Raw genomic sequence first — 24,074 nt, 5'->3', positions numbered from 1 at the left:
CATGCAGTCCTCCCTTTGTAAATTAAACGCTACTGTATAGTGGCATAAGTTTGATTTTTCTCATATTTGACATTTAAACTTTTCTATAGTCATCAAGCAACTCTAGCATTTTTTTTCTCCTCAAAGCTTGAATGATCAAATAATAATAATTATTACAAGAGCAGATAGGTAAATGACTGTGGAAAGCACTAAGAGGCATGCCGTACTATGAACTGGATCACATTCCAGATTTAGGCGTAGTGTCGAGGAAGAATGGGCATTGAATGAAATTCAGAGTAACGCTAATAAATTCAAATTTAAAGTTTTGTAAATCATTCTGTTTTACAAGGCTTATTTTGAAATACATAAGCATTTTGTCAGAAGTTATGTAATGTGTATCAGTTTTGACGATCAGTAGCCTTGATTTACCACGTGTATTTAATAGCCTTAAGATTTTGTTTTGGCAGAAATGGTAACCCTGCGTATAGATCAGATTCCTGATCCTTGTCCATTTTAAGGCTCTGTTTCAGTATCTTGAAATATTTGAAGGCTACTCCTTTCAAGATACTGAATACATGCATTGGAAACAGCAGTAGATGTGATGCATTCTGGCATTGCTAGTAACTGCTACTGATTTCAGAGAAACATGCATTTCTCTTCTCTCAGTAGTGTTATGCTACAACTTACTAGCAAGGTCAGTCTATAATTGTTCATTCAGACACACACAGAGCTCACTAAATGTACTTCTTCTGAATAACCAGGGGTTTTTCTACATTATTCCTTCTCGTTGCCTTGTGATCATGGTCTTTACCATGCTTGGCAGCAGAATGGAGAAGATGGAGATTATCTGTGTTCTGTTAATGGTAGGAGTGCCATAAAGCTGCTCTGTTTACCAGCATTTTAAATTTAGCGAGCACAATGCCGTTCTCAAGTCTGGGTGTTGACCTCGAGGATCAGATGATTCTTGTGCACTTTGGGACAACTGTACTGCTTCTGAGATGTTTCTTTTGAACGCTTTTTTTGGGTTGGATTTACCTGAGCGAACAAGGGCACTGTCTGTGAGACTGACATACCTGAGACATGTGCCAGGGCTCTCTGCTGTACAGCCTCATCTTTCCCATCAAACCTGTGTCTCACTTTGTCCCCTGCTACAAAGGAAGTGACAGGATTTAAATGCAGACTTTTCTAATGAGTTTCACAAGCTTGTACTTAGTTTTGCTTGTTTTTAAAGACATGACATCCAAATATTTAATTTCAGTAGTTAGTCTGGTCCATTAGTCTTGGTGACCTGTAAATGCATATTGGAATTTGAACTGCTTCAAATTTCTGAACTTGAAGATGAACTTTCTCAGCCTGGAATGCGTATTGTATGTTAAAATGGGGTAACTTCTTACTGGTGAGAGCAGCTGACATAAAGGTTTATGGATGTGCTGCTACCTGTAGATTGAGCAGCAAAGATTCTGATTTTCATATATCTCAAATTCAGGGTTTTGTAACAAATTTGCCACCTCTCCTTTGAAGCTACATTACAGTTCTCTTTATCCTTCAGTGTTGTTGGTAGCAGAGGATTACAGAAACCCCACTTCTGTAACCTCACCCCCAGGTTTGTAAGAAACAGGTTCACTGTTAGTTCACTCTGCATGCCAGTCCTCCCAGAAACACTGCAGTGTGGTGCAGTGCTGCTGGTCAGGGCCACTTCTTCTGCCCTCCCCCACCACAAAGTGCAGATATCGTGTCCAGTCCTGCCCTCCTGCTGCAGAAGGTCAGCGCACAATTTGAGTCACTTAGAATTTGAGCTTTTCCAGTACTACGTAACTTTATACTTTTAGGAAGCATTCTAACCAGTAAGCATACATAGTCCTTGTGTTTATGAAGCTAAAATGTAACAAATATGAAAACTGCTCACAGCGCTTGAATCTGTGAGTGCTCAGCACTTCACAGCCCTTGGTCTAGCTCTCTGTAACTGTACTTTTGACCATTAGGAAAGCTAAGTAAGAAATTGATGTTTACAGTAGTATGAGTGCAGACTGTGTATCTCTGCTTTTTAAAATTTTTTTATGAGTTCTAATAGTCTGCATTTTTAGTGACTACTTTTCAAACCATCTCTTGCTTTGAGTAACACCAGTATAAATTTACTAGATTGATTATGGGCTATCAGACTGCAAAATTTCATTTAAAGAATCATGGTTGGTTGCGTGAAAAGAAATCAAACTCACCACACGGTCTTTAATTCACTTGCATAACTTTAAAATGGCCAAGCCAATTAAAAGAAATTGTCTCCTGCTGGGACCTGAAATGACACATTTCAGCCCAGAGCAAGTTTTTAAAGGCAGGTTTATAAACCCTTTCAACAATAGGTTTTATAATGGAAATGCTAATGCAGCTTTAGCAATATCAGTTCTCGCAGATGTTACTGTATCATCTTTAGTAGAAAGAAAATCAGTTCTTTTACACGTACAATTAACTTCAGAATCCTTTAATGTATTTTTTTTTTAAAAAATACTGACTTTGAAATCGCTCCTGTTAACAAGTTCAGCCAAGCCTTTTATCTTAAAGTACGGCCAGATTTCTTATATTAAAAAGTGCTTTATTAGTTTATTAGTTAATTTCGTTTGGGAAAAAATCCTTACCTGCTAAAGAAAAAGTACCATGTGTTATTGAAAATTACTTTTTTCTTCTTTCTGTCCATACAGTCTACAAAAGACAACTGAAGAAGCAACTTTTCTTTTTGTTTTTATTATTTTAGCTTCTCCTGGACACGAAATGGAACTCATTTTGATATAGATAAAGATGCACAGGTAACAATGAAACCAAATTCAGGGACACTTGTCGTAAATATTATGAATGGTGGGAAGGCAGAAGCATATGAAGGAGTATACCAGTGTACAGCAAGGAATGAACGAGGAGCAGCCATTTCCAACAATATCGTTATAAGGCCTTCGAGTAAGTGAATCTCTTAATATTCATAAAATGTGAGACTCTTTGCTTTGCTTACTTTCTTATAAATGTTTTCCTTTTATTCTCCTGTCTTAAAAATTTAATCATCAAAGTGATCATATTAGAAGGTAGTGTATAGTTTCTGATATTCAGATTTTTATGTATTGTGTGTTCTCAGCAATGTTCCTTAGAAAATTTAATAATCAAAATGCTTTCCTGATTTTTTTTGGTATGTCTGGATGATCTATCATGTATAAAATTGGGCTGTATATATGACACTACAATTAGAATAATATGTCTAAAACCTTAGTGCACATCACTGATGAGAACAATTTGTATTCTCTTTCAGATGCATGTATTACATAGTTTTATAATAGCTTTAATACAGAACAGATTGGGACCAAAAAGAAGATAAAGCTAAAAAATTTTGATTAATGGTAGACTGCTTCTGCAGCTTTTTGTGTGATTTTTATCTCAGACCAATTTTTCAAGCTTCTCAGCTTAAAACATGCTGTTTTCACATGTTTTAATAACACTGTGTCTGTATAATACTGTTTCAGGAAGGTCTACCTTTTTTTCAATTTTTTTTCATTGTTGTAGTTAAAACCTTCCAAGATACTGTTACAGAACTTTAATGAGTAGCCAAAATAATTTGAATCGGCTGATTATACTTTCAGCAAATCATTGCTGTACAAAATGTTTTAAAGAATACCTGTTTTTCTCCCAAGAAAACATAAAAAAGAACAAAAATTAAATCTTTAGTAAAAACAATGGGACTTAACATTCTGATGCATGTAGTTGTTCTGTTTTTCTGGAATATTATGTGCATTTCTCCCTTACATTCTGGAATTTTTGTCAATCCATAGTTCATATCTGTGTAAAAATTGCTTTCTGTAGGATCCCCTTTGTGGACGAAAGAAAAACTAGAACCAAATCATGTTCGAGAAGGTGATTCACTAGTACTGCACTGCAGACCTCCTGTTGGCTTACCACCACCTATAATATTTTGGATGGATAATGGTGAGTTTGGATTTTATGCAGAATTAGTTTACTTTTTGCAGTTTTTCTACGTAGTTGATCGTTGCTTACCAAGACCACATGTGGTGGAGTTTCCCTCTTAAGTTAAAATTCAAAGAATTTCCATTTCTGTAGAAACGAAGAAACAAGCAGACATGCAGCCCAAAACCACGAAGCCAAAAGCAGCTGGAGATCTTAATGTAAGTTGTAGATTAACCCACTGGGGAAGAATGGGAAGATAAGGGAGCTCGAGAGGAAAGTTAGAAATGTCTATATATTTACAAACCCACAAACAGCGCAATCAAGTGAATGTGGAGTCTGCAGATCATAATATTGGAGTGAGTATTATAATTGAGATAAATGTGTTATTGTTTTCCCTTAGCTTTCCAAAGGCTGCCTCAAAGTGAAAGAGTTTCCCAGGGTCTGAATGGAGACCTTTATTTTTCTAATGTACAACCAGAAGACACTCGGGAGGACTATATCTGCTATGCAAGATTTAATCATACGCAAACTATACAGCAGAAACAACCCATTTCTGTAAAAGTCTTTTCAAGTAGGTATTGCATTACCTAATTACATACTTACATAGTATTTATGCAGAATTCTCAAGTTATTTGCCAAAGTTAAGTAGTGTTATGCTAGGGAATTTTGTCAGTTTAATTCTGAGTAAGAAATTACATTACTGTGTAAACTCAGAATGTAATCTCCAGTTTTCCTGACATATAATTAATTTTAAAAGCTGTCATTTTTTCCTTTTACAAGACTTTGTCTTTTGAAAAAATATTTTGTAAGATTTGAAATATTGGAAAAATACAGTGTAAAAAATAAGAATTTTCAGATGGTTTTCATGTCCAAGAATATCAAGTTATTATGATTATTGTAACTATTGAAACAAATTAATCAATAATTTGATTAACTTGCCATGGCCATATCATCACCTTTGGATTCCCAGTACTTTGATTTATCCCTCTTGTATGCATTCTTCATGATATTCTGTTTATTTCAGTGGATTCATTGAATGACACTATAGCTGCTAATTTGAGTGACACTGATATTTATGGTGGTGAGTTACACTGGTGCCCACTGATACTCTGTGTTTCACAGTAGCATTTAGTTAACTAACTTCACCTTCGTGGCTACTTAACCTTTTGCTCCCTTTTCAGTTTCTAATAAAGGTATCTATTAGTGCTGGTGATAATACATACTATAGAAAGGGACTGCACAGTGTGATCCTTTCAAATACTTAATGTTTCAATGTTACTGTGACATATGGCTCATAAAAAATGTAAACTCTTATAATAAATGAGTCCTTTCACACTGGGCAGATTTTTAAAATCATCTTATTTGATTGCTTCTATACGGTACTGCTTATTTATATTTTTCCTCCAATTTATCTAGTAGTTTGATATGTTCTTTATCACTAGGACTATTCAATATCATATGCTGCATAATAAATAACAAAAATTAAGCATTTAACAGGCGCAATTCACATTTAACAGCTTATTGAATGTATGATTCATTTTTAACATATTTCATAAGTGTAAAACTGGAATTTACTAAAATCTAAACTTTAATACTATCTGTATAAAAAACTTTGTAGGGGAAAGAAGAGTTTTGTTTGTCTGGTGTTTAAGCTGATCTTTACATTAATCGATGTTGAATGGTCATTTGTATATTGTGAATTAAATCCTCCCAAGCAGTCATATATGTGTTTAGCAAGGCTGAGTTTGAAGCATATAACTGTGTATGATACTGTAACACTTGGGGTTCCAGATTCTTCACTTGATGTTGTGTGACATAGATTGAAAATACATGATATTTATTCTATTTTTTTCCTTTTCCTTGTCAAATGACGCTTGGTATGTGTTCAACCACAGCTTGTGGGAATCTAAAATAAAACAGGGGCATAGAATATTTTGATTCTCTGCATAAAAATAAGATGTCATTCAGGAACAAACAAGAAATATGTACCTGAACAGAGAATGATATATTAGCTAAAATTAGTGAGGAAAACAGCATTTGATTGGCTCACAGCTCAAAAATACCAGAGGTGATTCTTCTCAATTATGCAGTTCTTCTGAACTCTGCAAAATGAGTCAGCAGGCCTCAGTGGTTCCAAACCTTGATGTATTAGTTATTGCCTGTGACTATCAACTGCATTCTTGACTCCAGGTGGCCCTTTTCTTCCAACTTTAAGTTTTTCATGTACTAGTTTTTAAGGAATTCATAGCACATACAATATTAAAATTAAATATTCTATTTATGTTCATCTATCAGTAAATCCTGTACCCTAATAAACAAGAGTTTATTATGTTTCTGCTCACATTTTTAAAAAGTACAAAAAGTACTATCATTTACTGTAGTGATTCCGACCGCTACTATGCTTTAGACCAATTTAATCCTATATTTTAGAATTGCTATAAAAGAACATTAGAGTATTTACAGAAAGCACTCTTATTCTGACTTCCATGAAGGCACATGGAATACCATAACACTTCAAAAGCCAGCAGAGTTTAATGTCAGAAATGAGTCTTACATTTATAGCTGTCTGTTTACTGTGGGTGTTTCTTGTGGGTTAGTCAATGGTTCTTTATTACCAGACTGGGGAACAGCTTGAAATAAAGTTAAATGTTTAGTAACAGGAGAATACAAGGCTTAACTTCTGAAAAGATGCTTCACGTTGTGTAGAAAATACTGAACAAAGCACGTTGCAAAGTGGAGTGTACGTTTTATCCCCTTGGTTTATATTTCTGCATACAGTAACTTTGCTTTATTTGTGTTTCTATGGAGGCCCAGAAATTTTTGGTAACTTTCAGTCTTGCACTGTGATGCATGTCAGTGACCTCTTATTCCCTGTTATAGTTTTGCTGGAGTGAATAGGGGCTGCTTAGGATTAAGGCTCATCATCCATCCATCAGGCTGCATAGTTGCCTGTGTAAAAACTATGTATCAATTGCTCCTGTCATTAATAATAACATTTTTCATGTATGTGTTCAAAATTATTGCGTTTAACAGGTTGAGATATGTTATGTCTGTCAAAAACCTGATTTGTTGAGCTGTGTAGTTTTCTAACACAGTGATTTTTAATTAAATGGCCAATGTGGAGCAAAATCTCTGTCCAAAGTGTGGGAACGTATGTATGCATTTGATCAGTATTAAAATAAAATTTAGAAATTAATTATTTTATTTTTTCTTTTTCCAGCAAAGCCAGTTACAGAGAGGCAACCAATTCTTCTAACACCAACAGGTAGCACAAGTACCAAAGTGGAACTCAGAGGAAATGTGCTTTTGTTGGAGTGCATCGCAGCAGGATTGTGAGTTACTTTTTAGACAGTGTTCTTCTAAATAAAAATACAGAAAAAGAGAGAAGCATTTCAGAGACGCTTAAAATTTACCGCTGTGTAAGCTTAGTTATTTCAGAGAAACAGAAATGTAAAATGGAAAGAGCTTTTTTAAGGAAGTGCATCATTTACTGTATAGCCTCTGCCTTCTCATAGCCTCAAACCCTATGCACAGGATTCAGGTTGTGCCATTGTTTTTTTAAAGGCCACAAGCAAGAAATGCCATAGGGTAAACTTGGACACATATCTGCAGAATTCCAGTCAGGAATCAAACCTCTGTGTTTTTTCCTAAATTTACAATCATTAGGCTCTCAAAGTATATAAAAATAGATAAGAATCTGCTGGTCTAATCTGAAAAAACTGCTTACCTATACTAATGATTACTTAGTAGATCAGCTAGATGGGAGTTGTTAGAGTATACCTTCAGCTCCTTACATCAAGTATCTCCTTGTAATTGAGTTTAATTGGTACTTGTTTCTTCGATGTAATGCAAGTTTGCTTCTGCTGGTTATTGTTCAAGTAGAAAATGACTAAAGAGCAATTTAACTTCATGAATTAGTTGGATCTTAAATCAATTTCATTCTCAGGAAGAAATCTGAGAATAGATTGGTTAGTGCAGAAGTGGAAAATCTTTAGTACCTATTTCAGGAATTGTAAACATGTTTACAGTGCACAAAAGCACGTAATGCAGAGTGCTCTGAGGTAGCCATGAGGAAAACCAATAATTGCAAATGGTGTAGCACAGCATCATGCATTTGTGTTCACTTGCATAAACTCCATAGGGCATACTCATGCACAGCTTGACACAGCTTGATCCAAGCATCAGTGCCTTCTGTCTCAGCTGTGGTCTGCTCAGGTGTCTGCATCAGCACCACTAGAAAAAGCACACCTATGAGTGGGAGTAGCATCAACTCAGGTAATCCTCATCTGCAATATAGTTACGTGCTTTTTGAGAACCCTGCAATAAAAGTATTCAGCGATCCAAACTCCAGTAAAATGTACTGGATAAAAACAGGGGAAAAAATTAGCATGTTCTATATAGTATGGCTTTCTGGCTTTAGCCATCATGTAATTCAAAAAAGAAAAAAAAAAAAGAAATTCAATGAGGGAAGCTTACATAGTTGTTCATAAAGGGCCAGATTCAGATTTTGTTTAAAACAACTATTCATATTTACTGTTACCATAATTAAAAGTCAACTTTGCTAGGTGTCTCTGTGATAAGATACATGATAGTAGACTGCTAAGGGAATATTTGCCTGGAGTCATTACTATTTGAGAGAGGACATTCTACTCAGTAAGCAACACCTTGTAATTTCTTATAAAAGTATGTCTCTGTGTTTAGACAACTTTCAACTTCAGTGAACAACATGGGGCATAGCCAAGATTTAGACATGGTGCAGCCACATGTAGCTATACTTGACTCAGCACTGACATTTTTTTCTTGGTTTCTCATAGGAAATATTTCTGTCTCTTTACAGCTCTGCTGTAAAATTTATGATGTTCATGAAGCATTAGGATATTGCTTACACGAGGGCAAATTATAAACTTGTCATTGTCTAGAAGCTACTTTTTAAAACACCACAAGCATCAATTTAATGGTATAAGTGCAATAAGATTTGAAATACACTTGTATTCATTTATTAACCATCAGGGTTTTTAGCTTAATCAGCAGACAAATGTATTCTATAATTATTAAGCCTACGAACAGATGGCCGTTGACAGTGTTAGTGAGGCTTGTCATTTCCTAGAAACAATTGCTGGCATATTTTGCACATTTGCTGGACATGCCCCAGAATCTGGTTAAAGGCTCTTAAAATAATTATTTGTAAAATATATGTTCAATAAATTAATGTATTGAACTCTCGTCTTTGTTTTTTTCCAGTTTCTAAATTCAATCTGTGCTTTTGCTTTTCCAGACCCACACCAGTAATCCGCTGGATTAAAGAGGGTGGGGAACTGCCAGCCAACAGAACATTTTTTGAAAACTTTAAGAAAACTCTCAAGATTATAGATGTTTCTGAAGCTGACTCTGGGAACTACAAATGTATAGCAAGAAATACATTAGGTTCTGTTCATCATATCATTTCAGTAACTGTGAAAGGTAATACTAAAATAATCCTTAATGTAATATTGTCAGTGTCCAGAATGCAAGATTGAAGTAAGCTTTCTAGGATAAAATATAGCTGAAAGGATGAATGTAATGGTAAAAAAGAAAACCTGAGGAAATGATCATTAAACTGACTGAATTCTACCGCTGGAAGGACTTTACTGTCTCTAATCTATTTGTCTCTTTTTTAATATGTTATTTTTTAAAGCAGCAGGCTGAATTGAGATTGTACTCTAACAGTAGTAAAATCATTCCTTAGCTTGTACAAGTGCACTTAATTTAAATCCTTTGATTATCTGTCATTAGACTTCATCTTTCACTTGTTTTTGTATCTATCTTCCCATCTCTCTTCATCTCCTTCCTATTTTCTCCATCTTTTCTGCTCTCCATTCAAATAGCCCAGATTCTTTCTCTTTTCTCTATTTTACTATTATCTTATGGTGTTATACTCTTCTTCCTTTTTCTCTCTTAATTGACATTTCTGGTTTTCTGTCTTCTTCATGTTTTTTACCCAAGATTATATCTTACTAGTTCTAAAAACACAGTATATTTGTCCAAATAGGAATCATAAGTATGTTTTGAATAACATGAAACAAAAAATCTGGAATGACAGCTAATTAGACATTGAAATAATCAACTGTAGTGCTTACTTTGCATGCTAAATAGCCATTTATTTTGTTGTAGACCAGCATCATTTTATGATCACATTTAACCTCCTTTATAAGAGCAGAAGTTTAATTTTCGGTTTGCATCTGTCCATCAATCAAAAATCAGAAATTTAGCTGCAAGATGTGATAACATATGCTATTTGTGGTTAAGAGATGGAGATGTAGATGAATATCTTTTGGTAAGGACAGTGTTCCATCCATTTTGGTCTCTGTGTTATTTCAGCTGTCTCAGGTAAACATCTGGCCCCACTGCAATCACCCATTGAATTCAACGAGACTGAGGATTTTGCCATTTCTAAATTTCACCCTTGAAATGAATTTTTTTTATGTAATCAGACCTAAATTCATTTCTAACAGCCTAACTGCTGTGAGCGTGGATATCTGAAATTGATCGAAAGACCACTCTAGTCTCTCCAGATGACATACTCAGATGAATTTTGCTTTCTTTAGGAAAGGCGAATTAGATTCAAATCAGGCAACCGTAATTGAAACAAAGAGCCTCTTGTTGCTTGTCTCAGAATTTTAGTGGAATGGGTAGCAAATAATTCAGTTTAGACAAAGTATAATCTACCAGTTAATCATTGAGTATCATATATGTGTGTATATATATATATATATATATATAAAAAAAAAATAACAGCTTAAGTCTATATTTATGCATACCTTGTTTGAATTATCTTCTGGTTACCATGACTGTGCCTTACGATTTTCTGTACATAATTTTGGAAAACACTTGCTGTGTTTGTCTTTCTAACTGCAGCTGCCCCATACTGGATTACAGCACCCAGAAACTTGGTCTTATCTCCTGGAGAAGATGGGACATTGATCTGCAGAGCTAACGGCAACCCAAAGCCTAATATAAGCTGGTTAGCAAATGGCGTTCCCATAGCAAGTAAGATTCTTAATTACCTATGGGAGGATGAGTAAGAGAATATGAGGAATATCAGGGTGTTTATTTCAAATATAAATAAAGACTGTGTATTTGAGTAGTTTTTGCCTGACAGGTAATACTAAATTATGACGTGATAAAAATACTGTGGTTCCTAAAAGTGGAACCACAAAATGTGCCTCTAATGTGTTTGAGAGCACTAAAATTTGCGACCGTACTCCTGCTTTTTCTGTCTGGTGTTGTGCTGGTAGTGTCCTTCTGGAGATGGGGCTGTAGTAACAAAGCTGCGCCTTGCCCCTTTTACAGTGATATTGCTGGGCTGTAATCTTGACCACTGTGTTGCCATGGCCGTCATGTTTGCTAGGTCTCTCCTTTGCCACCCCACTGCAACATTAATTTTGTCTAGGAATCATAAAGGTGACATAGAAAGTCAAGTCTTCCCCTCTGTGGATGTACAGAGCACTTTTGCAGGATTTGCAGCTCGGAGTTATGTTTGAGCCTTCCAGGCTTCATCATTAAAAAGCAGCAACAGCAAAACCGACGGAATGAGTCAGCAAGTGCCTGGCAAACAGCTTGTGCCAAGTAGGTGTCAAAGAAAAGGAACCCCTAAGGCAATGAAACAGCTGTTTCTGTGTGCAAGGGTAAGAAAAGCAACCCTGACCTGGTGATTGAGTCACTTAATTGTTGCAGCGTTGTGACTGGCAATGCTGTATGACAGGCACAAGATAGCTGCTATACATAGCACAACTTTACTTGGGAAGAACTTGCTGGAGGACACTGCAGTGTGTTGTCACTTGGGTTTGCGCTCGGCATAGCCTGTACCATAAAATCACACTTGGTTCTTCTACCTTTATCCTTCCTTTTTCACAAAAAGATGTTAGAAGAACAGACGATCTACATTGTTGACTCGTGAGAGATAATGTGCTCTGAAATACTGGTGTGTGCAGACCTATTGAAAGTATGACAGTGTAACTTTCAGGAGTTGCAGGACATGTTTTAAGTCTGTTGATGAAGTGCATGACATGGAGTTTGGAACATGGAGGAGGATTCTCTAGAGTCTAGGAAATAGCAACAGGTGAATGAGAACCCTTATTAGATATATTCAAAATATTTGGGATACAAGAGAGATTAAATTGAACTGGAGGGAAAACTATGCAACTTTAGAGGGAAAAGTAAGGGTATATATTGAAACAGAAATATTTAGCAAAGAACCTGTTTCAGGAATCCTAATTAAATGTAGGTTGAGATCACTAATGTAAGTTTCCGTAGGTTAAGTAAGTTACATAAGCTGACATTAACCACCTCATCAAAAAATGGTATTACAGGAAAACAAGAAAATACCGATGTAATTTTGTATTGTATATATTGTACGTAAATATGTCATAATGCCTGTCTTATAATCAAAGTTTGGTACCTGTTCTGCTCTTTCCTTCCTGGGTTTTCAGTGGTCTCATCTTCCTTACTGTTTTCTGTGTAGTTACCATTAACTTTCTTTGGTTTCGAGGTTTTTATCCTGATAGTTTAACTCTTCTTTTCAGGCCTCTTGACTAGTAAAATCTTTTTCACCTGGCTATGAGATTCACTTTTGCCCCGCACTGCTCCCTTGTCAGAGCTGTTGGACGTGCTTTTCAAATGACAGACAAGTACATTTTCCAGAAAAGCAATGATGGGTTCTGCATTCTTGCAGGACAGCAGCAAAACGTTAAGAAACAGAGATTTTTCACAAGCAGCTGCAGGATGCCACTGAATTTCCCAGATACAAGGGCAGCATATATTGGCTTGCTGGCCTTGAGGAATCAGTACACAGAGTCTTATTGAATGGAACTCAGTAAAAATTGAGACTTTAATTAAATTACCCACTCAAACTCAGAAGGGAAAAAAAAAAAAGAAAAAAACAAGAAAAAACCACAGGAAATAAATAACTGGGTAGCTCAGCCTTATGTTAATGAAGGTCACTTTTAGTGCTGAGAAAAGCTGAAGTTTTAGCCACCTTAAATATCGCAAGTGCGAGTTGATTGGATGCTCCAGTATACTGAATCTGTCAGAGCATCTGAGAAAGAGAAGCATTTCCATCAACAGAAAGTGGAACTCATCTTAAGATTCTTGTGATTTTGTATTATTCTGAGTTATCAAAAGCTGGTCTGGAAACTACCAAGTACACTGTGCCTTTTTGTTCACTTGTTACTAAATTACAGAATTGAGCCCCTCCTTCAAACTGAATGATTAGTAAGTCACTGTAAAAGGAAACTAAAGCAGCTGTTTCAGCTTCAGGGCAGTTCTGAGAGAGCTACACCCATGGCAGGATTTCAAAGAAAAAGAGCTACATTTGAATTTCAAAGCCCTGCTGTCATCATATATCCCACAATGTGCCTCCTGTGGCCCAGTAATCTGTTTGCAATACTTTAATTTCTATTGGAGAGCACAACTGGGAGATGCTTAATTCTTCCGGTTTTGTTTTTCCATAATAGAGTCAGACAAGGAAGGGGCAATGTTGAAGAAAGAGCCATTCGTCCATATCTCAGTCAAAGGGTGAGGCTTAAATACCAATAGGGAAAAGGGAAGAATAAAGAAAAATGTAGTGTGTCTTAAGCACCTATGAAAAATAATTGCAATGGTGTAAATTTTGTTCCAGATTATATTAATCCCAGTAAAAAAATATTTTTAAAGGAAGATTTTAGGGTTTTTTGAAATTAATTTTAGTTAATTTACTTAAACCGTAACACTTAAAAGAAAAAATCCAGCATGTCTGAAAAGAAAGCTGTTTCAGACATGCTGGAGTGATAAGGACCTAACCTCCTAATGTTTACTCGCAGGAGTAATTTGAACTTATATGCACAGTCCCATTGAGGTCAATTAGAATTACTTTGGCAAGTAGCAATTGAAAGTTCAGGCCATGACTCTGCCTTGCCTTGTGCTTCAATTAGCACTCAAGGTCTGCATTATTTATACCACTGCATAATCCGTTGTGTTTTACTGCTTAGATATTTGGCGTGGTTTTACAAAAGGGTAACCATGCATAAAGTATCTCAACTTTTAAGAAAGTAACAACCCAGATTAATTGGGAAGGGGAAGCACTTTCATAATTGGACTTCAGAAAGGCATTGCAAATACTGCACAAAAGACTAATTTATTGGTTCAGTGGTTTATAGTTCATGATGAGCTATTAAATATTAAATACACACACGTAGATTTATACAAAGTAGTGCACTGAAAGGCTCTGTTTATCTTCTTTCAACATGTTCTTCACTTATTTATATCACATTTCACATTGAATCTTAGGGTTTAGTTAGTCTCCATTAGTAGTCACATTGAATTTAAGTGAGAAACATTAGCCCTTAGATTTCCTTCGTGAAAGCCCTTGATAATCCCTGGCTCAGAGAGTCGTTGTCCATCATGTTCTCTGTGAGTACACACACAAGCTGTTCACCACAGCCGTGGGAGGGTGGGGAGAAATCTGCTGGACTCTGATGCCCTGAGGAGTTCCGTCTCAGAGAGCAGAGGACTGCCAGGGCAGACATCTATCCGCTGCTCCTGCTGTCATTCTGTTGGAACTGTGCATCTGGCCTAGGAACTGCGGCAGATACAAAAAACTTTGATAATCAGTTTCTTTTATTCTGCACAAGACAGTCAGAGGATGGTTGTGGGTAGTGCAGGTAATAACCTGCTGTCCCTTTGGAGCTAATAATACTATCAGAATCAGAAGCTTGGAAACAAGAATTTCAGTGATCACAGAAAAATATTTTGCTGAGGAGCAAGTGAGATTGGTAAGAAAAGGAAAAGGGCATCTTCTTCCATGTCGCATCTCTTCCAGAATTAAGTCTTTGTCAGTTCACTGTAAGGGGTAGAGTAAGGCAAAACTGGATTACTTAAATTTCTTGTTTTTCTTGTGTAGGTTCAATTTTGGTTTGACCCCGTAGGTTCTCAAGTGTCTGATGTACTATACTGCCCACCCTTGCTGTTTCACTACCTGTTTTGTGTTCAACTCTGCAAGCATAGCTTCCAGCCCACCCCCCTCCAAAACAGAAGGAATAAGGATTCTAGTCACATAACATTCTCTAAATACATAATATGGTATTTGTGCAAGATTATCAGAGATGTGAGAAAACAGGCCTGTCTGGCATAATAGCCCCTGATTTGGGCTTTCAGATGTTATGAGAAAAGTCAGCTACAGCCAGAGGAATGTTAACTGGATGCTTATTTGTAGACCGTAAGGTCTACAGAAAACCAGGAGGTCCCTCCATAAGGGACATGTCTTCTTATTAAGCCACCTTGATGACTACACACTGGATGTTCCTCCCAGTTTTCTTGATTGGTTGGTTGGTTGATAATGTTACGTCCTGGTTCTACCAGAGTCTCCTGTTGTCATAGGTAATCTGAAAACAGATGTCCAAAATTACACAAAAAATTCTTTAAAAATCACATTTCAATAATTCAATTGTAGTTAGTTTTAACCACAGAAAGACTTTTCTAGTTTTGAAAATAGTTAGTGTATTCATAAATTACTCATGAATGTGAGTTTTTGGAAGAATAAGCAGGTCAAGAAGAATGATAAGATACTTCTAGCGAAAGTTCTATAATACAAATGATCCTGTGGTCCTGTCAGAACTTGAAAAGTGTACATGGGCATCACTGTACAAGGTCCATATGTTCCTACATTCATATTAGAAAAAAAGCACTGAACCTCCTGTCTTTGCTTTCTTCATATATTTCCACAATAACAGGATCTTCAAAGCTACACGTGAAGTATAGAGTTGTTGAAAATCATGGTTTGAGAGCCAGTACTGATCTCATCCTCCCATTTATGTTCACTATTATTTGTGCGTAAACTTAAGGACAGAATTATAGTAAGAGTAGAACTACAACAGCAAATGATCAGTATGAAAATCTGTTGCAGGAGAAGAGTCAGAGATCACTCAGATCACACTGATCTAGTAGTTAGTTTATTGAGTTCTAGTCAGTAAATTTAGGTATGTAAAATATTTAATAAGTACAAATGGCTTGTCAGTCAATGCTATTTACTACATTTAAAGTTAGTATGGATTGCAAAGATTATTGCTTAAGCTTACTATAAGTATTTTAAATGTTACATGACTGCAAAAAAATGTCACTTACCAATCCGTCAATGTCTGATGTCAGGTAAGGGATCTCCAGCCTCAAGGGGTAACCTTGAGAGGCATCCCTAATCAAGGGGAGATCACCACCATGCAGCCAGCTGCTATGGAGTGAGCTCTATGGGCCCTGATGACTGCAGATATTTATAGCATGAAGTGGTTGATTTTTAGTTGATTTTCTGCTGTGTTAATGAGGTTTCTGCCACTTATCAGCCCAGTCTTCAGCCAAACTGGTTTTTTTGGGTTTGATGCTGAGTCCTCACTGATAGCCTCACACAATATGATTAACTTTGATTAGGGCTACTTGCTGAGCACCTGCATGGACCAAAGTTCAGTTAGTTCAAGCAGGAGGAGTGCATCCATCAAAAAATCTGAGTCAAATAATAATTGTCTCAGCTTCTCTGAGAAACCAGTATTCTGCTACTGATGCAAAATGATAGCTCAGCTTTACTGAAGAAATGAGTGACTAAGCACTATAACACTTAAGCAGACTTTGTGTTATTACATTCGTTTTCCAACAATCTTGTATAGTCACTGTGGATGCATAGCAGGTCTGGTTACTTTTCATTCATAACTTTGATTTGCTAAAGAAGATGCAGGCATCTAAAGACAGTAATGAATATTTCTACTCTTTTCTGAAGAGAAGTTATTCTCTGCTTTCACTGTGTTTTTCTGTGGCACTTTACTGATCTAGGTAAGACTAGCTCTTACGCATGCCAAAGATGTATGTGTTCTCATTGATACAGGGGAAAGCAGTCAAGGCATTTTGTCTCTTTTCTTTTCCAGCTCAGTTTCAGCCAGAAGGAATCGCTAGTACATCTGAGGATGACACCAGCATTGTCACTATAGAACAGAAACAGTTAGTACTCACATATCCTAAGAAACTCATTTCCACAACATGCTTCTGGAAAAAAAATATGTGCTACCTTAGGTTACATCATACTTCTCAGGCAACAAAAAAAACCCTAGTTGGTGCCCTCTGGGACCTAGGGTTAGCAGAGCTGACTTCGGACATCTTCTGGATCTCATGTTCAGTTTGTTGTATTTCAGAATGTGGTAACAATATAAGGAACTCTGATTTCAGGAATGATGATTTTCACATTATTAGCTTTTTTAAACAATAGCGAATTACAATCAAAGGTATATACTTCCTTCCCAGTGAATTATTTTCAATCTACATTGTTCGTTAGGTTGATTTAATAGTGAGGGTGAAAGGAACATCTAATCCAACCTGCCTGCTCCTAGCAGGGTCTTATCTGCATCTGGTTGGTGAGGACTGTGCCCAGACAGATTCTGATTATCTCCAAGGACAGAGACTCCATCACCTCCTTGAGCATCCTGTTTTGGGGTCTGACCACTCTCACAATAAAAACTTTCTTCTTATGTTTAAGTTAAGAAACTCCACAACTCCAAGCAATGGGCATTTTTCCCAGTTTTACACAGAGCTTAAAGATCTGAGCTAAAGAATTTCAAGTCGGTAGACCAGTTTCATGTCTTAATAACTCTGCCCAAAAAACTCATCCCTCTTATGGATCATGCTGCAGTTTGTATCATTTATTTGGACTGATAACATTATATACTGCATCATCAACTGACAGTTGTTCTTTTCTTAATTGTGTTTAACTTCCTGAATTTGCATAAATGCATATTTACCATCAATTCAAATTGATCAGGAAAATGAAATACTTCAACAGAAGAGGGTAAAACATCTCAACAGAATCTGAATTTTTTCCTTCCTATTTTAAGCATAATAATGTGTTTAACTGCTTCCGTTCAGAGAGCACATTTCGTTTTGTCTTTCTTTCCCAGGAAAAAAGTAATAATGGTGCCATAGTGGTTATTTAAGCATACTAATGAAAGTAATTGCTTGAGCCGTCTGAAGGTTATGAAGCAGATGGAAATGTGCACTCAGGTGAACAAAAGATGTTCAGGGTGCTGATGACTATGACAAAAGTATCTGATGAAGGCCCTACTGTATGTGACTATAGAGTCAAGAAGCTGTCTTATTATACAAAGCGAAGGAAAAATTAGGTGAAACCAGGCAATCAGGTCTTTGTCCAGAAAGGACAGAAGCACATTCATAAGCTGAGGCTCGATGTTATTGGGAGTGAATGTTGGCTGTTACAGGGCACATGTTCAACTGACTCTTACAGCAGTAGAAGTCCTATAGCAAATCCTCATCGTTCATTGTCCCAATTGTACAAACTCATTTTAAGTATTATGTAATTCTGTGCTGTTTTGCCTATCTGTGCCAAATTCAGATTTGTCAAAAGCATTTTCTGCTTTTCATGCAGCTATCCTGTTATGTGACCAGAATGCTTGTAAAGGCAAACAAGCAGTGCTTGATTGGCCCTGCTATCACTCTCTTTCCCCAGAAAAAGAAAAAAAAGGACATGGAAAGGGCTGAAGTACTACATGCTTTCTTTGCCTCAGTCTGTACTAGCAAGAGACTGACCTTCAGGAATCCTGGGTCCCAGAGACCAGGGGGAAAGGCTGGAATGACATGTACCCTTTGTGGAAGAAGATCAGGTCAGGGAATACTTAAGCAAACTGGGCATATGCAAGTCCATGGGCCCTGATGGGAAGCACCCATCATGCTGAGGAAGCTGGCCGATGTCATTGCAAGGCCACTCTCGATAATCTTTGATTGATGATGGTAACTGGGAGAAGTGCCCAATGACTGGAGGAAAGCAAATGTTACTTCTGTCTTCAAGAAGAGCAAGAAGGAGAACCCAAGGAACTACAAGCTGGTCAGCCTCACCTTGATCCATGGGAAGATGATGGGGCAGCTAATTCTGGAAACCATTTCCAGGCACATTAAGGACAAGAAAACCATCAGGAGTAGTTAGCGTGGCTTCACCAAGGGGAAGTCATGCTTGACTGACTTGATGTATTTCTATGATGAAATGCCTGGCCTGGTAGATGGGAGGAAGAGTAGTAGATGTTGCCTACCTGACTCCAGTGAGGCCTTTGACACTGTCTCCCATAAGATCCTTATATACAAGCTGTTGATGTATGGGCTGGATAAGCAGACAGTGAGGTCGATAGAAAAATGGCTGAATGGCCAGGCCCAGCAAGTGGTAATCAGTGGCACAAAGTCTAGTTGGAGGCCAGTAACTAGCAGTATACCCCAGGGATCTTCATTAATGATCTGGATGATGGGGCAGAGTGTACCCTCGGTAAGTTTGCTGTTGACACAAAACTGGGAGGAGTGGCTGGTACAACAGAGGGTCGTGCTACCACCCAGAGGGATCTTGACAGGCTGGAGAAATGGGCTGACAAGAACCTCATGAAGTTCAACAAGGAGAAGTGCAAAGTCCTGCACCTGGAGAGGAACAACCCCATGTACCAGTACATGCTTGGGGCTATCCAGATGGATAGCAGCTTAGCAGAAAAGGATTTGGGCATCCTGGTAGACCAAGCTGACCATGAGCCAGCAATGTGCCCTTGTGGCAAAGAGGCTAATGTTATCCTGGGCTACATTAGACAGAAGTATGGCCAGCAGGTCAAGGGAAGTGATCATTAAAGCAGCTGGATGACACAGCATCTAACTTTTAGGGCCTGGCCCTGCAAAACACAGTGTAGCGCATGGGCAAAGATGTGTAAGTTCTGTTGGTGTTGTGTGGGAGGATGAGGTGTGTCAGAAGACAGACTTGAGTAGACGCCAGTCTCAACAGGGAGCTTTCTAAAAATTGATGCCCTTCAGCGTGCAAGTGGCTAGACCAGTCAAAAGGAAGCACTGACTAACCTGACACTTTCCTCAGTTTGTTTTTTTTCCTCTTGCGACCTACAGCTTGAAGCCATTTTCTGAGAACAGACACCTACCTCCTTTCCTTCAAATAACTGAAGAGGGATATATCTTTTTTCCTTAAATATAGCAGTGGGAAGGGAAAATGCTACCCTTCTTGTTATGTGATAATTTAACAGATTATTTAACCAGATCCTTCTTCAGTCACAGAGGATTGAACGAATGGCTTCCATCTCTCTAAAGGGGCCCTACCATCAGCCTGTAAGGTATTATGTATGGGAATATGTGTGAGGGGGACACCCATTAAAAATCTGTCTATGTGCAGAAAATGCTGCAGGATTCAGAGGGCATGAGTGGAGGGAAGCCCAGAGCCCGGGGCGGGAAGTAGCCATGATTGGAACAGCCGTGGGCAGATCTTCTACCTCCTGGGAGGGTGGTTGTGCATATTTTCCATTTAATGGTGATTTGTATGCAGAAACAGACCACTTCTCACAGCTGACTGGCCTGCCCGCTGGGCTACTCACCTGCTCTGTCTATTTTCAGCCCATGAATCTTTTAATGAAAATGGCATTTATATAGAATAGGAAGCAATGTCAAACATGATACACAATAGGAAGTAAAGCAAAAGAGGAGAAAAGTAAGTGCCAGCAATCCCAAAGCCCAGAGAATAAGCATTTAAAATTCCAGTAGTACTTTTTTCTTCCTTTCCGAAATTTTTGAATGTGTGATATTGATTTGAACTCAGACTGATGGAAAACAAGAGTTAAAAACAGAGTTGAAAACTATTCTTGAGGCATCTGTTTGGAAATTGGTGTAATTGCTTTTTACATGCAAAATGGCCTTAGAGTTCACTCAAGATGGAAATACCCTTAAGCAGGAGCACAGAACTGTGGTCCCCTTCATCTAGTTTCTTTTCCCTTAGGGAATTCGGTGATAGATACTTTAGTAGATTTGAGAAAGTGTAGGAGAATTTTTTTCCATATTCTTTACAGATGAGTACTGAGGTATTGTCTGAATCAAAAGGTACAGAAAATAGATGTTAATTTAGTTCACTGATCTTTTCTATGAATGCAAAGAAATGAGAAAGATTTATATATGAAAAACACTTATTTTCCCAAGCTCAAATAAAAGGGTGTCAATTTTGATAGTGCCACCAAACTATGATGCATTTATTTATGCATATATGCATTTATTTTTCATTTTACTATGTAAATAAATTTACTATTAAGTTTCAATGTTAATGATATATTGATCTGGTTTTGTTTAATATTTTCTTATAGTATTAAACCATTGTACATTTTTATGCAGTGCAGTGTTACAAGCTGAGTTGTGTCTCCATTGTACCTCTCTAACTCCATCCAGTTGTATCATAACTGACAGCTGTTATTCTTTAGTAATATCTTAGAATTTTATTTTCAGTTATGTTCTCGATTATTCTGGGATGCAAGAGCTCAGGCTACTACAGAACAGTTGGAGAAATGACATTGTATAATTCTTACATAAGGGAAAGAGTGCCACCTACTGAATTGCTATCACTGCTCTTGTGAAGACTGTTTCTTGATTTTGTGTGAGAGAATTGCTTGCACTTTACTCCAGGATAGTTTCCAACTGAGTAAGCTGTTTTTAGAATTGGAGAATTATTTGTGGTATAACAATTGAGTTGAAAAGCTGAAACTTTTAAGTCATAGAGGTCTGTTTCATTCTAACAGCATTTTCTTTTGACATTCAGAAATATTTCCTTATTTTTTCTAGATATTGTCTATATTTGCCTGAATCTTGTCAAATCATGATTTTTCCTCTGTATTGCATGCAAAATATGATCTCAGCTTCAGTTCTTTGAAAAACAAAGAAAAAAAAACCTCCAAAATGGGAACTCTACCATCCTGAGTTAAGTATTTGTAGAACTGGAAGAACTTCCTTAATCATATTCAAATTCGTATGTTAACCAGTGAATAGTCACCCAGGAAAATAGAAGAAAGGGCATATTGGTCTTTCAAATTGTTTCTTCTTTTCAGGAGTATGAAACACATCATCCAACAGCAGTGTAGGAAAAGCAATTAATTTTTTTTTCTTTGTACCAACAGTTGCCCCGGAAGATCCTAGCAGAAAGGTAGACGGTGATACCATTATTTTCTCACATGTGCAAGAAAGGTCAAGTGCTGTCTATCAGTGCAATGCTTCTAATGAATTTGGATACTTGCTAGCAAACGCATTTGTGAATGTTCTGGGTAAGAAACAGGCTTTATATTTTTCATTTTTCTTGGGTATTCAGTCATCTCCTGATACTACACGGATTGCATGCTCAAGCCTTGCTTGAGGTCTTCAGTGGGGATGGACATGTTTCCTGAGCCCTGCAAAAGGCAAAGGTATACATACCTTGTTTTTATAGGATATTCCTGAATTTCACTTCCAGTATTCCGAAGTAAGAAGGATAGTTGTGAAAGCTGGAGAAAACTTGGAAGAAATTTTGTCTGGTTTTTTTGTTTGTTTATGTAAATCAAGCAAATGGAAGCGTAACAAATAAGTCAGGAATTAATATTCATTAAATCAGTATGTTCCAGTACACTGTCATTGATTGTGGATGTTTTGGATCAGTTAAATAGATGGTCTCTAAATTGCTATTGCAAGGGGATATGATTATGCATTTGTTCTGAAGGCCTCCCAAGAATGTGTTTCTAGTTACAAGACATTTGTGTGTGGCCTCTCTAATTCTTCTCACTGAATTTAACAAAGCTAGTAGCAAAATCCTAGGCAAAATGGCCTGTAAAGGCTCTCCTGCAGGAACTGGCAGATCTTTTCATTGAGAGACACTGTCTTTTGAATGGAAGAAAATGTAGGTGTTTCACCAAAAATACATCTTAGCTTCTTTCCGCCTGCTGGTTTGTTCAGAGTTATGTCGTTCGGTCTGTTCCCAGGAGTTTCTCTTGAAGTATATCCTGATTTTAATTTTCCAATTGAACTCACTGCCTTTGGTGCCCATCCCTATTACTTGTAAACAGGGAAGAAGCATTCATTTTTCACAAGATAGTTCTCCTACATTAACATTTCCTCAGGCTGCTGGCAGTAGAACATATTTGGACCTAGACTGAGACCAGAAATCGCTTTGGAGAAGGATGTTAACATATAATTCTTTAGGCCATTCTTGATGTCTTAGTATTTTGTATTTGTGTCTGTGTATCTATATCCAGATATCTTTGTCTTTTCAGCTGAGCCACCAAGAATTCTAACTCCTGCTAATAAACTGTATCAAGTTATCGCAGATAGTCCTGCATTGCTAGACTGTGCTTATTTTGGTTCACCTAAGCCTGAAATTGAATGGTAAGCTATAGTTGTCATGCTTAAGTTGTGTAAAAAAGAGGCTGTTATATCTATGGAAACAAACATTTAAAGCTTTAAAACTATTTTTACTCTATTTACAATATTAAAATAGTGTATTTTTAAATATATGCTGATTACAATATGCTTATACACTATTACGTATACTTAATGATACAACAGTTAAGTTATCCCTAGTTAGAGTCAAGCCTAAATTTCCTCATGTGATTCTGTCTGTATTTTCTAATGTGGCAGTCCCAAGTTTGCATTTTGTGATAATAAAATACAACAGAATTTGACTGTGATGTTGGATAATTATATTACTTTTTATATAAAGGTTTAAGGGAGTGAAAGGTAGCATCTTGCGTGGAAATGAATATGTTTTCCATGATAATGGCACCTTGGAAATTCCGGTGGCTCAAAAGGATAGTACTGGTACATACACATGTGTAGCAAGGAATGAATTAGGAAAGATACAAAATGAAGTGCAATTGGAAGTTAAAGGTAAGACATGAATCATTCTTTTATAACAGGTTAATAAGAGTTTCAGACTTTAGAAGTGTCTAACAGTTATTTTAAATTTCAGATCCAACAATGATAATTAAACAGCCAGAATACAAAGTGATTCAGAGATATGGCCAAGTTTCATTTGAGTGTATAATAAAACATGATTCTACCTTATTACCGACAGTTGTGTGGTTGAAGGACAGTGATGAACTGCCAGATGATGAAAGGTATGGACAAAATAATTTTCCTTTATTTTTAATTTTCTAGTTTCTTTTGTCTGTTCCTTTCCCTGATGTCTGAAAGGAACATATTGACCTATTGACATTTTCCAAAGGAGACTGATAAATGTCGTCACTGTCCCATATTTAGTGACTAAAGGACTTAACCTAGTATGGTGAAAATACTAAGACAGAATTCAAAATAAAATGAGATGTAAAAAATTTTAATTGTGCACA

At 36.9% G+C, this 24,074-nt stretch overlaps 1 protein-coding gene across 35 annotated transcripts in view; it reads left to right on the top strand.

Annotated features, from left to right (window-relative positions):
* Positions 1–24,074, top strand: part of NRCAM (neuronal cell adhesion molecule) — a 71,938-nt gene that overhangs the window by 4,649 nt on the left and 43,215 nt on the right. For 20 of the 35 annotated variants that reach the window (XM_086472778.1, XM_009949015.2, XM_086472610.1 and 17 more), the window contains 11 exons: positions 2,726–2,922; positions 3,814–3,936; positions 4,316–4,486; positions 4,940–4,996; positions 7,136–7,247; positions 9,191–9,375; positions 10,810–10,941; positions 21,882–22,025; positions 23,004–23,115; positions 23,450–23,616; positions 23,699–23,846. In XM_086472778.1, the coding sequence (XP_086328904.1) occupies positions 2,726–2,922; positions 3,814–3,936; positions 4,316–4,486; positions 4,940–4,996; positions 7,136–7,247; positions 9,191–9,375; positions 10,810–10,941; positions 21,882–22,025; positions 23,004–23,115; positions 23,450–23,616; positions 23,699–23,846 (1,548 nt within the window). The remainder of the gene's footprint in view (positions 1–2,725; positions 2,923–3,813; positions 3,937–4,315; positions 4,487–4,939; positions 4,997–7,135; positions 7,248–9,190; positions 9,376–10,809; positions 10,942–21,881; positions 22,026–23,003; positions 23,116–23,449; positions 23,617–23,698; positions 23,847–24,074) is intronic. The other 15 variants (XM_086472746.1, XM_086472755.1, XM_009949017.2 and 12 more) reach the window with 2 other exon arrangements.

This window comes from Leptosomus discolor, chromosome 1, assembly GCF_034619465.1.
Source record: "Leptosomus discolor isolate bLepDis1 chromosome 1, bLepDis1.hap2, whole genome shotgun sequence".
Classification (NCBI taxonomy): Eukaryota; Metazoa; Chordata; class Aves; order Leptosomiformes; family Leptosomidae; genus Leptosomus; species Leptosomus discolor.
This window is presented reverse-complemented; position numbering and strand designations above follow the sequence as displayed.